We start from the raw sequence: 16,091 nt of genomic DNA, 5'->3' as shown, positions 1-16,091 counted from the left end.
AACCATGGGGAATGCAAACAAAATAGTAGTGTAGTATAGAAAGTTCAGCTGAAGACATAAAGTTACTGCGTAGAAAAGGCTTGTCTCCACTAAGGACTGATAGTTTCTGGAATAAGACAAAATTTGTAGAGATGTACTTGTAAATCCCAGGCACAGCTACACTCATTTTTTTCTGAATTAGAAGAATTTCCCCTCAACTGAAGGAAAAAATTACAAATCCATTTCAATTTTGACTCTGCTATTGTAGCAGGTGAACTAGTCTGCTTATGTCTCACTCCTGTATTTCAAGGGATCAGCAAAACCCATGCCCTCAATTAAAACTATTTTTAACATAATTAGCAAAGTGCACACAAGTGTCCATTCAGCTTTCAAAGCAAGGCCACGTTCTGACTCACCTGGTGCCCAAGGCACATGTGCATCCGGTGCGCAGTCAAGTCCACATTCAAGCCTTCTGTGCTGTGGCAGATATGACTGATTAAAAAAAAAAATCTGTGCTGGCTGACTGAAGCCTGGAGGAATGCCTGCTGGACTTCCCACAGCTCCCTTGGGCAGCACACAGGTGAGCGGTGCTCAGGAGAGCCTCAGCAGCACCTGAGTGCTGCAGGGGCAGACAGGCCTGGCAAGGCACTGCAGGGGCCAGGGGCTCCCCAAGATCAAGGCCACAGCCCCACTACTTCTGTTCCAGCCCCTCTGCTAATAAAACATTACTTGTGTGAGCAGCTATCCCCACTAGCTGTGGCCCGGCCCACACATTAGTGCATTAGCCAGCTTGTGGAGGGAGATAAATGATGTTACAACCCTATTAAATTTCCACCAGAAGCAGGACCTGTCTTTGTTGTCCATTTCTCAGTGGCAGGGGCTGAGAATGCTATGCAGTAGCTGCTGAATGAAAATGTGTTGTTCTTCCTGCTGCCTGAGTGGAAGTTATGAGGGAGGATAAACAACAAGTACTGAGGCAAAACTCAGCTCGAACACTGCCTGGGCTGGTGAGCTCAGCACCATCACAGCTTTGGCTGGTCAGACAAGCCATGACATGGTACTCAGGCTAATCCCCAGGGGTCCTCTCAAGCTTAGATCTAGCAGAGTCTGGCCCCATTTACACACAGGACCAAATGGTTTGACAGTCTCAAAAGCCCTTGGTGGGACTGCAGTGTTGCATGAACTCTGTCACTTTTAGACCATAGTTTTCTGGGACCTTAGATGCGGGCGGAGAAAAGAGCAGCACCATGCAGATAGGAGAAGGCTGTCTCCCATTGACTGGATAAGTGCCAGGGCTGGCAGGCACACAGAGATTGGATGTTGGATACTCCTACTTGCAAGGGGAGTCCAGATCTGAAAACTACACACTAGGAAAGCATTAGACTGAACTGGTACTTAAATAGGAGATGCCAAATCCTTGTTCCTGTTTGTAGGACTTATTTGTCTTCCATTGTTCTCCCTAATTACCACTCTCTGGAAATACCTGCCACAGGATGAAATTACCATTGAACTCTGTGAGGAGGGATAAAGGCCTCCCTTAGAGCAATCACTTTATACTTTTCCCAGTTTTAGACGCATAAACTTTTTTGAACAGGGCTTCAGGCATCTACATGCTTCATCTTGTTGCCAGTGGGTTTAAGGTGTTTGTGAAAGCTACCCAAGAAGAGCTACTTTCCACAAATGTCCTAAAAATACTTGGAGGGGCTCACCGAGCAGAGGCTGAAAGTGCTGCTTGACTGCTCTAAGATCACCAGAGGCCAGTTCACTGTAGAAAGGTTGGGTTGAGCTATGTCATGTTGGACCAGGTTAGGTTAGAGAGAGCTCCTTACTGTTACAGGCACAGAAAGGGATTGCAAGATAGGTTTTCCAGCATGTGTCTAAACAACTGATTGTCCTTCACTCGTCCTCCCTCTGGCAGCATAAGCAAGAGCATACAAAGTAACCATCTTCACTCCCAGACTGTTCTGCAATGGAAAGCAGGGAGCTGTTATTTTCCAGGTTCTGCCCTCACAGAAGAGGCCTTGCAGCTTTCTATGGGGCTAAACATCAGACAGGAACAATGCCACCGCATCACTTGGCAGATGTCTGCCTGAATGTTCTTATGCGTTTAGGCCAGCTCTGCACAGATTTCATGGATGGCACTCAGCACAGAGGCTGGCCCTGGCCCAGGGACCGGAAAGGAGAGACGCTTGCAAACCCCTCTCTGCTGAGCTGGTGTTCCCAATGGCCTGCTGTCTAACCTCCCCCCACTCCCCAAGAGAATGTAGGTCACTGTTCACATTGTTTTCCTCTGAGCCTCGACCATTCCTGTTTTGCCACTTGGTTTGCAATTAGCCCATACTTTTGTAATTGACCTAAATAAGCCTGTTTGTTTCATTTTCCTCCATCCCATGCCTTATGTTTCCAGAGAGTTGTAATTAATAAGAACGATGCAGCATGAATATCTTCTGCAAGCCCAGAGCGGGCAGTGCCCTGGCTGAAGTTAGTCCTGCCCTTGATGCTCAGCAGCAAGCTGACAATGTAAACCAGAACTCAGGCAGCTTTGGGTTTTGCCCTGAGAAAAAGACAGCACGGCAGATCTTACAGCTTGACTGTGCTGTATTGCCTCCACAGATGCCCTTTATTGTTACTACTGTTAGCAAAATGAAAGAACTAGAGCAAAACTGTGAGCAAGCAAATAAGAAATCCCTCTGATAACAAGTGATGTCCAAGTGTTATATTGCAAGCCATGAAACCCATTTGTATCAGTTTTCACAGCTGCTCACTTTGCTCTCACAACCACACTTAGCACAGTGATGGTGTTCTAAATTTCCTCTCATGTCACAACCCTGCCCTCCCCATGATGCCTGAAGTGTGAATGCTGGAAAATCAAATGCAACAGAGCATGGAAGTTATCCCATTAAATCTCTCATGCTGTTGGGCAATACTCAGCTGGACGGGTTTCAGGCACCACTTTTTGCTTCGGTTTTCCCATCTGTTCTCATGAACTCCTGCTTGGAGAGGAACATCTCATGAATGTTTCCTTTATTTACACTACTTTTTGCCTCTCACATCCTTAAAAGACAGAAGTAAACATCAAAACAAACCTTGCAAGAGAGCTTTTCCCAAAACTTCCTGTTGTGTTCCAGACCCTCCCGCAGAGATGTTCTGCTGCTTCCCACCGGGGTGCCCATCTCTGTGTTCCCCTTCTGCATGCAGGGCTGTGTTGGGGTCCATATGTCAGGTTTGCACAGAGGTCAGTACCAAGGCCCAAAGGAGTCACAGAGCCTGTAGAGGGCTTAGCACTGTGGTGTCCCTGAACACCAAGCTCCAGACTCTCACTTTAGAGATGCTGGAGGAAGGCACAGGGAATGAAATGCAAACTACATGTCATGCTGTTCAGAAACCAAATACCAGAAATGCTGGCACTGCATCTATTTGTAGTTTTCCTGATGTGTTACCAGTATCCTACCTAGCAGTATGCAGTCAATGTCTGTCCCTTCGCTTGGTTCTCTAGAAAGACTCTGAGAGGACTTTAGTAGGTGTCAGCTGCAAAGCACAACTTGGTCCCAGGGCAGACTCTGTCCAGCAAGCCGAGAGATGACATAGAAATAGGCACAGCAAGAGCTGTGGCATAAGGTTGTAGAACTGGGGTTTTCCAATAAGACTAAATTTTGTACCCAACTCTAACTTGATTTCCTTGGGAACTAGGGCAACAAATTACCATAAGCCTCTTTTATAATCCCCTCCATTTAACCTCTTGCTCCTTGACACAGACTTTGAGATCCAAGTTTCCCCCTTTCTCTGTAATATACCTTGGCTTGCAAAATTCACTGTGCAGAACAAAATCTGAACTTTCCACTCCCCATGGCAACCATAATTCAATTAAACAAGACAAACCTTGGACAGCAGTTGGTCCTTGGACAGGACATGGTATACTAAATACGATACCAACAGGAGAGGAGTGAAACACAAAACTCGTGAAACTATCCTGTTAAAAGAGAGTTGGCAAGTGGGTGCCCTTCAGGACAAGGACACACACAAACACACATGCTCTGCCCTTTATTTAGTCCAGCACACTTCACATAGATGACAACAAGTAGGAAGGACTGGGATTAATGGCAACTTTTGCGTGCTTGCAAGTCTATCTGAAGAGCACCCAAGTACACATTCGACTTGTACGGATGGATGCATTTGTTCCTTTTGCTAATGTGCAAATACAGGTCTGACTAGGGATGCTTTCCTTAAGCAGTGCCAATGTGGGCAGAAAACAAATGTCAAATACAAGAAAATTGCACACAGCCCATTAGTCATCTGGCAGGACAACTGACTTAGAGGGAAATATAAAAGTATAGCCAGATCACACTCTCACAGAGGTGAAAAAAAGAAAACATGGTGACTAAACACCAAAGTCATGGCAAACACAAATATTATTCTCAGAATGACTAGAATTAGGAAGGCTAGAAGGCAGGGAGCAACAGCCTAGAAATGTTGCCTAGGAAGGGGCACTATCTCCATCCCTTGAGGTTTTTAAGTCCTGAATGGAGAAAGACCTGACCAGCCTGATTTGATCTCATGACTGCTCCTGCCCTGGACAGGAAGCTGGACTATAGATCTCCAAGGGCCTTTCCTATGTGATTTTTTCTGTGATCCTATGAGTGCCTGTGATTTGGCATACAGAGAAGGCAACTACTGACATTGCCATGACAACAAACGATTTCTGCTGGTCTTGCAGCTTCCTGCAAAGAGAAGAGTGCATGCTTCCTTGAGAGAAATGCTCACAAACTCCCCAAGATTTACAGCACTAGATTCATTGGACCTTTGCTTTCAATCTAATGAAAGAATTAATAGGTATCAGCTTGTTGCACAGTTCATTTCCACTTCTGCTTCAATTTTCTTTTTTTTTTTTTAGATAGTGAAGAGAAAATTACATGCAATCTTGCAAAAAGAAGATAATTATATCCTCCCCCTTGGGGATACAACCAAAATGGCTTCAGCCAAATACTCCCAGTGCCAGTGGGAGGTAGCCAGTCAGCAGCCAGGGCCAGCTGCATGTGGCTCAGTACAGCCAGCCCAGGGCTGTAAAGCATTTTCCTTCACCATTTGCACTGTGGTCTTCCTGAATGAAGCACATGAAGGGAAACACTTCCAATGTTTTGTTCAAATACTGCAAATGAAATCTCAGCTGCAGCAACCAGGAGCTGAAAACTGGGAGCTGGGCAGATCCGAGGCAGTGGGGCTGCTGTGGCCGGTGACACACCCGGGGGTGGTGGTAGGGCTGTGTGACCTGCAGGGGTGTTGGCCTGCCTGAAGCCCCTGTGGGCTCCTGGGGCTGCAGGTAGAGGATGGGGTTGTGGGACTTGGCTACCACAGCTTCTGCCCTGGCAATGCCCATGGGGGAGCTTGGGGACATGAGAGCACTGGGGCCTGAGGCAGGGCAGCTGCAGCAGCAGCTCTGTGTCTGCTCCCTGCCACGTCTGCCTCGCACCCGGGTGCCGGCAGCACAGAGCACCCTCAGAGGCAGAGGAGTGCTTGATTTCCTGCAAGCTCCCCACTTGCAACATCTGCCTCTCAGCCAGAGCCAAGGATCCAGCCCCCTGGGACTCACCTTCAGCCAGGAATAACTTCTGACTTGAGGCAATTTTAGTAGGTCACCAATGCCGCTGGCTTTTTACTTTGGCAGTTATGCTTTTCTTCCTCACTCTATGAAAATCGAGTTTTCTTTCAAACATGAATGTAGCCCTTGTAAGCTGATCTGCAATATAATTATTTTATCCCTTGCTCAGCAAACTTTGTAAAACTGGACATTTTCCCCTTCAAAGCCAGACAATGAGGCCTTGTCTACACTGGAGCACAGTAGTAACAATTCCCACTGTGGCTGCCATCAGTTCAGCTCGCTTGGTGGGAGCCATTTATTAAATTTTTTTCCTGAAGGCTAAGCCTCCTGGTTCAAGTTGATTGCCCCACATGTTAGAGCCACAAAACATTTGTGGGGTGAGATTTTTTTACCATGGGCATTCAAAAGCTAAGGAAGAAAATTCAAAGCTTTCCAAAAGTAGTCACAAGCTGCAAGTCTGCTTGAGCCATTTTTCAAAACCAAGTAGCCATTGTAATCTAGAAGTGCAGACACTGGATGGGGAACAGGAGTTAATCATTGTCCTTGCAAAAGGTTTGCCAGCACCTCCTTTTCCTGTCGTGGTTTTATAGCCAGTCACCTTAACAGAAGTTAAAACACGATCACATCACAACTACACCATTAAAAAAGGTATCAAAATAACTAGAGCAGGAAAATCTTACAGCTGTGTTATCCATCTCATATGTGGAAACCTTCACATGTGTTTGAAGTTTACTGAAGCTTGCCCCATCTGAAATTATCCAGCCCCATAACCTGTCCCCCCTATCAGAGGCCACACCACCACCTCCCACAGCGCCCAAACCCAGCCAGCCGTGGTCAAGCCAGCAGCTGCCCCCACCCTGAACCCGAGGGGGACATGTGGGGTTCCACAGACCCCCATCCGTCCCAGTGTCCTGCTCCCACGCAGGGCTGCCCAGGCAGGGGGACCTTTTCCAGGCCTGCTGCCTTTCCAAGGCTGAACACACAAACGTGGCTCCAGCCACGCCCCAGAGGGACACTAATGGTTGATCAAATCGTGTTTTACTCTAGCTACATAACGTTTTATAGTAACATCCAGGTCCAGGACGGCTCGGAAATAAGGCACAGCATTAGTTCACACCTTTTCGAAGCTCAGCACTGCCTGTGCCTCCGGCTTAGGCAGGGACAGACAAGGGAGGGCCACGGGGGCCAAGGGCTCGTGGCTGAGAACAGCACAGCTTCACCCGTGCCAAGCAACAGCTCCTGCAGGAAGAGGCACCTTTAGCTGCTATTTACACAAACAGTTCCAGCCTTCATTGGATACCAAAAGAAACCAGACACCTTGTCTCCATTGAGGTTTTTCCTTCAGAAGAAAAGAACCTCAGCAAGGAATTCCAGGATCCCTTCAAAAATTTTACTGTGCTGTTTTAGCACTCCTTAGGTTGGAACATGTTTTGTAAATACAAAGAGTACAGCTGGCAATTCCTCAGCCATGCAGAGGGCAGGGTGAGCCAGAGGGAAGCAGAAGAGGACAGAGGGATTGGCATGGCACTGCTGCTCTTCAGAAGAGAGAACCCAGCACATGCTCAGCAGTTGACTTGGTGCCAAAAGGCGAGTGTAGCCACAGGCCTGGGCTTTGAGGTGCTGGTGTGTGTGTCATGGCAGGCCAGGGAGCAGTGCAGGAAGCAGCAGGGCCTAAGCCCCTTATTCCTTACACAGTGGATGGGGCTCAGAGCTCCATGCCTGAGCAGGCAGAAGGACTGGTGGAAGGAGGGGAGAAAGAGGAGCACCTGCCCCTCTGGCCAAGAGCAGCTTGTGCAGCTCCTGCAAGGGGCTCTGGCACACAAGGCACAGTGAAGGCAGCAAGGGATGGGTGGTGCAAGAGCTGGCAGCAGCTTCCCCAGCTGCTTCTGCCAAACTACTGAGTCAGCTCCCACCCTTCTCTTCTCACTGCTGCAGGAAATCCTGGCCAGGCACTAAAATGGAGGCTACACCAGCACGTGCTGCTGCAACATCCTTCAGTAGACAGCAGTGTGCTGTTCTAAAAACATTTGTAAAGCTCTTACTGTCCTGCTAATGGGCTTCTTGTTAAACAGAACAGTTAAGTGCTACAAATCAAACAAGTCTTGATCATACTTTCACTCTGCAGAAGGTCCAGGAGAAGGGGGAGGTGGTCGTCAGTCATCCCATCCCCATGGCCTGAAAATGCACTGTACTGTTCCATAAACCAGCCAGCTTGTGTCATGCATTCATCCTCCCTTTTGGTTTTTTATGTAGATTGGGTCCAGCACAATTTCAAAACGAAATTCTGGCCTCTTTTTTTAAAGATGATTGGTATTAATAGTGTGGTTACTTTACATTTTTTATCTAAAAATAATCACAGATCACTGGATCTGAAAGTCCAGAGGACCAAAGTCCATCTTCCAGATCCAGTGGCACCTCAGAGGCACAAAGAGTTTTATATCCTTGCAGTGCTCAGCTGCAAACTGGAACCCATTGCTTGGGTAAGCTCTGCAGACCCATGTGAGCCTACAGACTTTGCCTGGAGGTTTTGTGTCCATACAGCCCCGTGCCCTGGAGAAGCCTGGGAAGAGCTGCACACCCACAGGTTTTGCTGCTCTGCTGTGGGCAGCCACAGCCCTGCCCCAGCAGGCCTGGGGTTTGGCCAGCAGGACAGAGCAGGAGGAACTGGGCAGGCTGTTTCATACAGCTGCTGTCTAAAGAGTTAATCGGTGCTGGAAGCGCTAAAAATGGCACACAGCTTATGCCTGCGGATCTTTTTTTAGCTGCTATTTAATTGCCTGGTTTCAGCCCACGAGGCACAGCACCTCGGGCACTTGCCAGGGGCACCGCTCTGTGTCACACAGGGGAACTACAGGGAGCCCTGTGCTCAGCAGGGTTGGGAAAGGAAGTCAAAGGCAGCAGGAAAGCCTTTCTCCTCCTCCACGGAGCTGGTCCCAGCAGGCTGGCGGAGAGACTGAGCCCTGCTCTTACAGCACAGCAGCCTGCCTGCTCACACCCACGTAGCTCTGACTGCCCCTTGATACACCCCCCACCACATGCACATCTTATACAGGCAGGGATCCTGCTCCCCAGCAGCTACTGCCATGCTGAGAGCTGAGACTGCTAAGGTGAAATGCTGCCTTTGGGTTCAAGTCTCTCCACTCTGATTTCCAGCATCTACCTTACATTAGAGAGCCAGGGCCAACAGCTGTACCCTCGAGGAACCACAGTCCTGTACACTGACAGCCCTACAAAAAACAGAGAACCCTCACAAGAGCAAGATGCACCAGGTAAGTGACCACCATTAAAGCAAGGACAGGTCTTTGAGCTTTGTGTCACAGTAGCTCTGCTGGCAGCACCAAAACAGGGGACAGCGGGGACATTTCCAAACACACCAGCACAGGTGAAACACCCCTGGCTGCTGGGCTGGGTGCATAATTGGATTAGACAGACACAGCCATAGGTCCCAAAGGCCTCCCTGGCACCGGGATGTGGGATGTGCTCATGCTGATGAGCGTGCAGGAGGTGCTGGAAGCCTGGGGCAAAGGGCTCTCCAGCTGCCTGAAACACTGCACGGAGGGTCATGCTGGCAGCCTGCAAGACTCAGGTGGCTGGTCAGGAGGAGACTTTCCTCTTCATCAGAAAAGACTCAGTCAAGTGGAGACTAAATCCTTCTAGGGTATAACTCCATCAAGAGAATGAAGACAGGAACACCTCCAGAACAGCTCTCATCTGGTCAGACACCTCCAACTCCCAGGAGACACAAGACGGACAACTAAAATGCAAGCTGAGGCACCACCAACTCCAAATGAACAGGAACAGTCAAGTACACTGCGGTGTAATGACACCTTCTTGGTGAGTAGCAGCAGTTAAAAGGGCAAATAGATGAGGCACTGAGCTCAAGTGACAAGAAATGGCATTAAAATTCCTCCACTACCATGACCCCAAATGACAGTTATTAATTTAGATTCCATTCACTGCCAATTATGGATAAACTGGTCCTGCACATTTTGGATTGCATTTATGGACTCAAATCTGGCTGTAGCATCAGTTACTGCACAGGCTGCCTGTAACTCTGTATTGTCAACAGAGTTTATTTGTACCACCATCTGCATCTCTAAGAACACAATGAATATGCTGGAAAACAGAGATCCCCAGCACAGATTGTTGGCCTCTATTAGAAAGTTCTTTCCATTGCAAGGCTGACTGGATATACTTCATGCTTATATTTCTTTCTATTCCAAGAAGTAACTTTAGCCCTTAAAATAAGGAGTAATAGGATGAGACCTTGCTGAAGGGTTTAATGAGAAATTTCAGAAAATATGTTGACTGTGTCAACCATTTTTAATAATTAATTCCTGTAAGGTCTGATGTTCCCCGTTAAATAAAAATAAATTCTGTGACATGTCTTCTCCAGTCAGCTGCTTACCCTCATGTGTAGCTGCTCTCCTCACTGTATTTTTTTTTCTCAGGTCTGTAAGACTAACTTCTCATTTGTAGAAATGTACTACATAATGAAGAAAAAAATACCACCAAAAAAAGGAAAAAAACCAAACAAAACCAACCAACCAATCAACAAAAAATACAACACAAAAAGCCCCCCAACCAACCACCCACCAAACAAAAAAAACAATCCAAATAAAAGAACTCCCACACACTTTCAGGTATTATCTTCCAGTCACTGCATGTAGAAGCCATAGACAGCTACTTGTTATGGGCATTTTATCTATTTCTTTTAAAAAAGTGTCTCTCCTCTGACACTTAAAGGCAGATCAGCAAACCTGTTCCCACTAGGACCGCTCTTGTGTTCCTTCTCTGAAGGAAACAGATACAAAAGATAAACCTGGGCTTGGGGTTGGGGTAGGGAATCTAAGCTTTCTGTGGGCTTCATCTCTCAGTTCTTTTTTTTCTTTTTGTGCCATGACCAAATGTTAACCCCCTTGGTTTCCTGCTCAAGGTACATCTCGCAGAAAAGAAAGTCCCTCCCCTTGGTGCCTTTTCTGCGCTCAACAAGTCAAGATCCCCTCTTACAAGGGATTTCCTGCATACTTCTAAGACTAAAGGGAGAAATCTCTGAGTTGTCTGATCACTTGAACCAAAACCCAATGTCTGAGCTGCCAGGACTTGGGCCTCAGAGCATTCATGTACCACTTGCTCAGGTCCAATGCCACATGTCACTAACAGCCCACCACCACATCATTTCTGCTCCCCCTCTCTCCCTGTAACAAACTTTCAGAGCCAGTTTCTAGTTGACCTTGATTGGTTTATTTTAGTTTTACACTTTGCCCCTCACATACAGTTAAGAGTCTTGTACTGTTAGATTTCTACAAAAATATCAATTTTCCAAAAGCAAAAAAGAGGGAAAGATATATTTTAATATATAAAAGGAAAAAAGCTAAATTTGACATTTCATTATATTCTTAAAAACATTCCAGTCTATTTACAGATGTGTAAAAAAACAAAGAAAATCTCCAGGTCTCTTGGTCAAGCAAGAGCGTGCACGTTGCAGGGGCTTCCTTGTTTCTCCTGTTTCCAGAATCTTCTCATAAAGTGTAATATTCTATGATTATTGCCTCAAATGACAGCATATGTAATTTTTAAAATGTTTGGGAGCTTAAGGGAAGAGCAAAGAGTCAGCATTTAAATTCATAGCAAAATAATGTGCTGCAGACACAAGACAGTGAAACGAGCAAAACCCAAGAGCATTTCAAACATGCTTTGTTGGCTGCTGGAACCCATCAAAGATCTTTCTCGGAACCACACCAAATGCCACCTTTTACAGCCAGACTGGGGGGCTGTTCTTAGTTAATTTTTAGTCACATTTAGGGACCAAAAGGTTTTGCTGTCATCTTGACATTATTACACGTTTACTGCAGTAAATTATTTTTTCTGCCCAATGTCAAACAGTAAATTCACATACAGAAATTTTATACTCCCAGATAATAAACAGAACATCCTCAAAAGTTCATTATTGTTTTTCGATCATGTGTGATCGGTTATTATGTTATAGCCTCTCTGTCCCACAGAGAACACACAATTCTGTGTGATAATTAAAACTGGCTGTTTGGAACCATAAAAAAAAATGAGGTGCAGAAACAAGGGTTAGTGATTAGGAATTTAAAAGTAATCACAGAACAGTCTTGCTGCTGTTTCTTGCACAGGAGGAATGAAATCTACTGGAAAAACAAATTACTACAAGTTAAAACAATAAGCAACTCCAGCCTATTGGAAATACTCAGAACCAGATTCCCAGGTAAATAAATTTGAGTGTGATGTAGTGCTAGTAAAATAATTTAGTTACTCCAGATTTCTACTAGTTTAAAATAAGGTTAAAATTCTTAATAAGAAGAAACATTTGTTTCTACTAGTTTAAAATAAGGGTTAAATACTTAATAAGAAGAAACTTATTTCTACAAGTTTAAAATAAGGTCCAAATCCCTAAAAAGAAGCAACATTTGTTTCTACTAGTTTAAAATAAGGGTTAAACCCTTAATTAGAAGCAGCATTTCTTTCTACTAGTTTAAAATAAGGTCAAAATCCCTAAGAAGAAGCAACATTTGTTTCTACTAGTTTAAAATAAGGGTAAAATCCTTAGTTAGAAGCAGCATTTGTTTCTACTAGTTTAAAATAAGGTCAAAATCCCTAATAAGAAGCAACAATGTTTCTACTACTTTAAAATAAGGTTAAAATCCTTAATTAGAAGCAGCATTTTTTTCTACTAGTTTAAAATAAGGTCAAAATCCCTAATGAGAAGCAACAATGTTTCTACTAATTTAAAATAAGGGTTAAATCCTTAATTAGAAGCAGCATTTTTTTCTACTAGTTTAAAATAAGGTTAAAATCCTTAATGAGAAGCAGCATTTCTTTCTACTAGTTTAAAATAAGGTTAAAATCCTTAATAAGATGCAACATTTGTCTAATTACTTACTGGGATTGTAAATCCCCTTTCCTAAGGCATTAAGTGACAACTGTAAGACCCTGCAGGACTCTCATAATGACCTCAACTCTCTTTTCCAAATCACTAATACCAGACGTGTATGAAATATTAGAATAGCAAATATGCAAAAGGCAAAAGAGAGTTGTATGTAACTATTTTAAAACACACTGTTTAGAATGCCCAGGTGAAAAATCTTTTTTAATGTAGTCTCTGGAGTAACTTTACACACACTGAGCTTGAAGGGCTTCTCTCCTCTGTGGCATAATATAAATAATAAAAATGCTGAGGAAACACCCAAGGTACGTTAATTCCCTGATGGATCTACCCTAGACATGGATCCAGAAGATGCAGCGTACTGAACAGGGCTATGGTTGTACAAACACTGCTCCCTCACTGTGGAAGAACATCGCTCACAACACCTGCACAACCTCCGTGCCGGAAGGATGAAATTCCTGGATTACTGCATCACCAAAAATGGGCAATTTGAATGGCGGGAGGTAATCCCAGCTGCTGCTGCTGGAACAGTTAAGAAATGGAATTACATTCCTGAACATAAAACAAAATGCACCATCAAAACTGTATGATTTTCAAATTTCACGGCAACATTTTTTACCTTTTTGGAACAGTTAAGAAGCCCCCCAAGCGCACCGTAACTTATATTTACAAACTTGATAGGAAAAGATTGTGTATACTCATTAACAAATCATCTCTCCGAGGCTGAAAACTTCATTTGTCAAGAAAACTATGAAAACAGAAATTGTGTACAAAAATATAAATATCTTTACAGTCTGCAGGCCCCTCATAGTTCAGCAGCTGAACAGTGAAGAGCATCTACAGGTTATTGAGTAAGCAGTGGCAGAGAAGAATAAAAAATACATCTTGTGATTCAATACTGCCCTATTTCCCTGGTAATGAGCATTTTTGTTGACTTTTTTGCTATACACAGCTTGTGCAAATGCAGTGAGAAACCTCTGAGTACCTTTCCTGAATTTATAAAGAAATGAAAGGTTTGGAAAGCTATACACATATTTTCATATTTACACTCACATGTACACCTCGCTCACTTATGCCAGGCTACAAGACTCCTGAAAGCATTTTCTGTTTTTTCACAAAGCAATACTTGGTGTGAACATTCCCAGCCACCACACACATTTTGAAGAATGACAGAAGGAAAGAAAACAGGACCTGGGAAAACACTCGAGCTACTTCAGCAATGTATTTAAAGACCTAGCAACAGGGTGGCTAGCTACATTTTCTGTCAACTCTGCAATTTTTCCTTACGGATGTCCTAAGCATCAAAGGGGGAAGTATTTGTGTGGGGGCAGGAGGTGAGAGTGAGGACAATATTATTAAAGTTAACATACTGTCCCCTCCTTCTAGTTACATCGGGAAATGCGGAAATGTGTTTTTCTTCCCCAGCAGTGAGAGTTGTCAGTGTTTATTACAATTTTCTGTGCATAAGCTCTTAAAAAGTCTCTGCTAGAGAACTATCTAGCACCAAAGAAAAAACCTTTTCACTTCAGCCCTCTGCAGTCTCAGATTTCCCTTCTGCTGCTCTAGGTATCAACTTTGAGAGTAACTACAACCTGATTTCTGCATATTTATCATATTCTGCAAATATTAAAAGAAGCAAATAAAAACAATGCCATTTCTGCATAGATAATTTGCCTGGTACAAAAACAGATAATGCTTTTTTTTCCCCCACAAGACAGCTGCCTCCCTACTGGGGAGAGAAAAAAAATCTCTTTCAAAAGCCTCAGATTCTCAGTCCCTCAATAAACTATTCCTGTGAAGAACCCAATTCTGGAAGGATACCATGTGCCCAGCAATGGTTATAGATAATTTTTGTTGTCTTGAAAAGGGGAAGGAGAACACCCAGAATACAACAGTGAGGTAAAAGTACATCAACATGCTTAAAGTTTCCTAACACTTACTTGACAATTTGGGGCCTGCCCCTCAGATGAACACAGTACTGATGCTATACAGAAAAAAAGTGTTGCAGACAATGGAGGCTGCTGAACAATGACACTGGCCACACTGCTCTAGACCTCTGTTCCAGTCTGATAAAAAACATCTGCTCTTATTTGCCTGCTGAACTTGAAGGCAAGGTCCCAGCAGTATTCAACTTCGCAACCACAGGTGCTAATGTGGGCATTACTTTGTTATCTTGTCCTTCTTGAAGAGTTGCAGGTAATGAATTTTTTACCCCACTAGGTGCCTGTTTTGCAACAACAGGTGCCAGTAAGGGCATCACTTTATTACTCTGCCCTTCTGAGTCCACTGGCAGACTTGCCACTTTTAAACCAAGTGGTGCTAGCTTCGGCATGGGCCTCCACGACTTGTCAGCATTACTGGCTTCTGGATTAGTCTTCATCTGCAAAATTGGTGGAGTCACATTAGTGGAATCTGACAGGGTTGTTACTGTTTTGCCATTCCCACCACTAGTTACAGACAGATTGGAAAGTGGATTCTTCATTTCAGTACCTATCACTATCTTTAAGACATCTGCCTCAGATGAAGGCTCCCCTGAGTTCTTGTCCCCATCACTAAGGTCATCATCTTCCAGGTGCAGCAGGAGGGGACTTAAAGAGCCACCACCTCCTGGAACTTCAGAAAGGTCCTTAAAACTGCCTCCCAAATGGCCAAACTGGAAGGAAGATCCATCTGTAGCGGAGAGATCACTGGCTGTTCCCCGACGAGCTTCTGCACCTTTATGAGAGAAATCTGAGCTGAGAGCACCAGGCAGCTCAGACATGGTTGAGGCATCATCGTTCAGCTGCTGGTTGAGGAAGGCAATTTCATTGAGCAGTGAAGTGAGTGTTTCATCGGTGTCATCACTCTCCTCAATGCTGCTCAGTATCTCACTTGTATCCAGGTCTGCTTCCTCCATTGCCGATGCTACTTTCCTCAATTCCATTTCTATCCTAGAATCTTTGATCTGCAGCTTGCGGAATGACAATTCTTTGGATTTTAATCTTTCCCCTCCAGAATCACCATCTTTCCTCCTCGTTTGGCTTCCTACAAACTCACCAATGCAGAGCTTTTTGCTGAAGGACTCTGGAGGTTCCTTTGTACATGATACACTCCAGAGTTGTGGAAGGACATCTTTATTTTCAAAGAAAACCTTCTTTGGACCTGTGGTATTTTCTCCATCTCCACCACTGTCTCCCAGACATGGTTTGGCTTTTTCTTCTGAAAGGATGTTGTCACTGTTCATAGTTTCAAGGGGGGCTACAGCCAAGGATTGCTCAGAAGCTGGAGTACCTGCACCTGCTGTTGCATTAGAATTTTTGTTTCGGTTCAGGTTTAGATTCATGCCTGCTTCAGCAGCCAGTGATGTTACATTAACAATCTTTGGCATCATGAATGAATCTTCACTTTCTGCAAAACCACACAAAGCAGCATCCATTAGGGTATGTGTTAACTGCGAGGTAATTCCGAAGTAAGTACAATTAGATTATTTTCAGGACTTCCTTAAGTAAACTGCAATTTAGACTGCTTACACAGCTCTGGTCAACAGAAGGTTTAACACACCTTCATTTATAAAATGAACCTTAACAGCTTCATTTTCAACTTGTAGAACAAGAGCAAGCTCCAGTG

The 16,091-nt window shown here is 44.6% G+C and overlaps 1 protein-coding gene across 7 annotated transcripts in view; it reads right to left on the bottom strand.

Annotated features, from left to right (window-relative positions):
* Positions 1-10,798: 10,798 nt before the first annotated feature.
* The window catches only part of MGA (MAX dimerization protein MGA), a 60,526-nt gene continuing 55,233 nt past the window's right edge, over positions 10,799-16,091 (bottom strand). For all 7 annotated transcript variants that reach the window (XM_030239774.2, XM_030239766.2, XM_030239773.2 and 4 more), the window contains one exon: positions 10,799-15,872. In XM_030239774.2, coding sequence (XP_030095634.2) covers positions 14,572-15,872 — 1,301 coding nt within the window. In that variant the 3' untranslated portion in view covers positions 10,799-14,571. The remainder of the gene's footprint in view (positions 15,873-16,091) is intronic.

This window comes from Serinus canaria, chromosome 5 (genome assembly GCF_022539315.1).
Source record: "Serinus canaria isolate serCan28SL12 chromosome 5, serCan2020, whole genome shotgun sequence".
Classification (NCBI taxonomy): domain Eukaryota; kingdom Metazoa; phylum Chordata; class Aves; order Passeriformes; family Fringillidae; genus Serinus; species Serinus canaria.
This window is presented reverse-complemented; position numbering and strand designations above follow the sequence as displayed.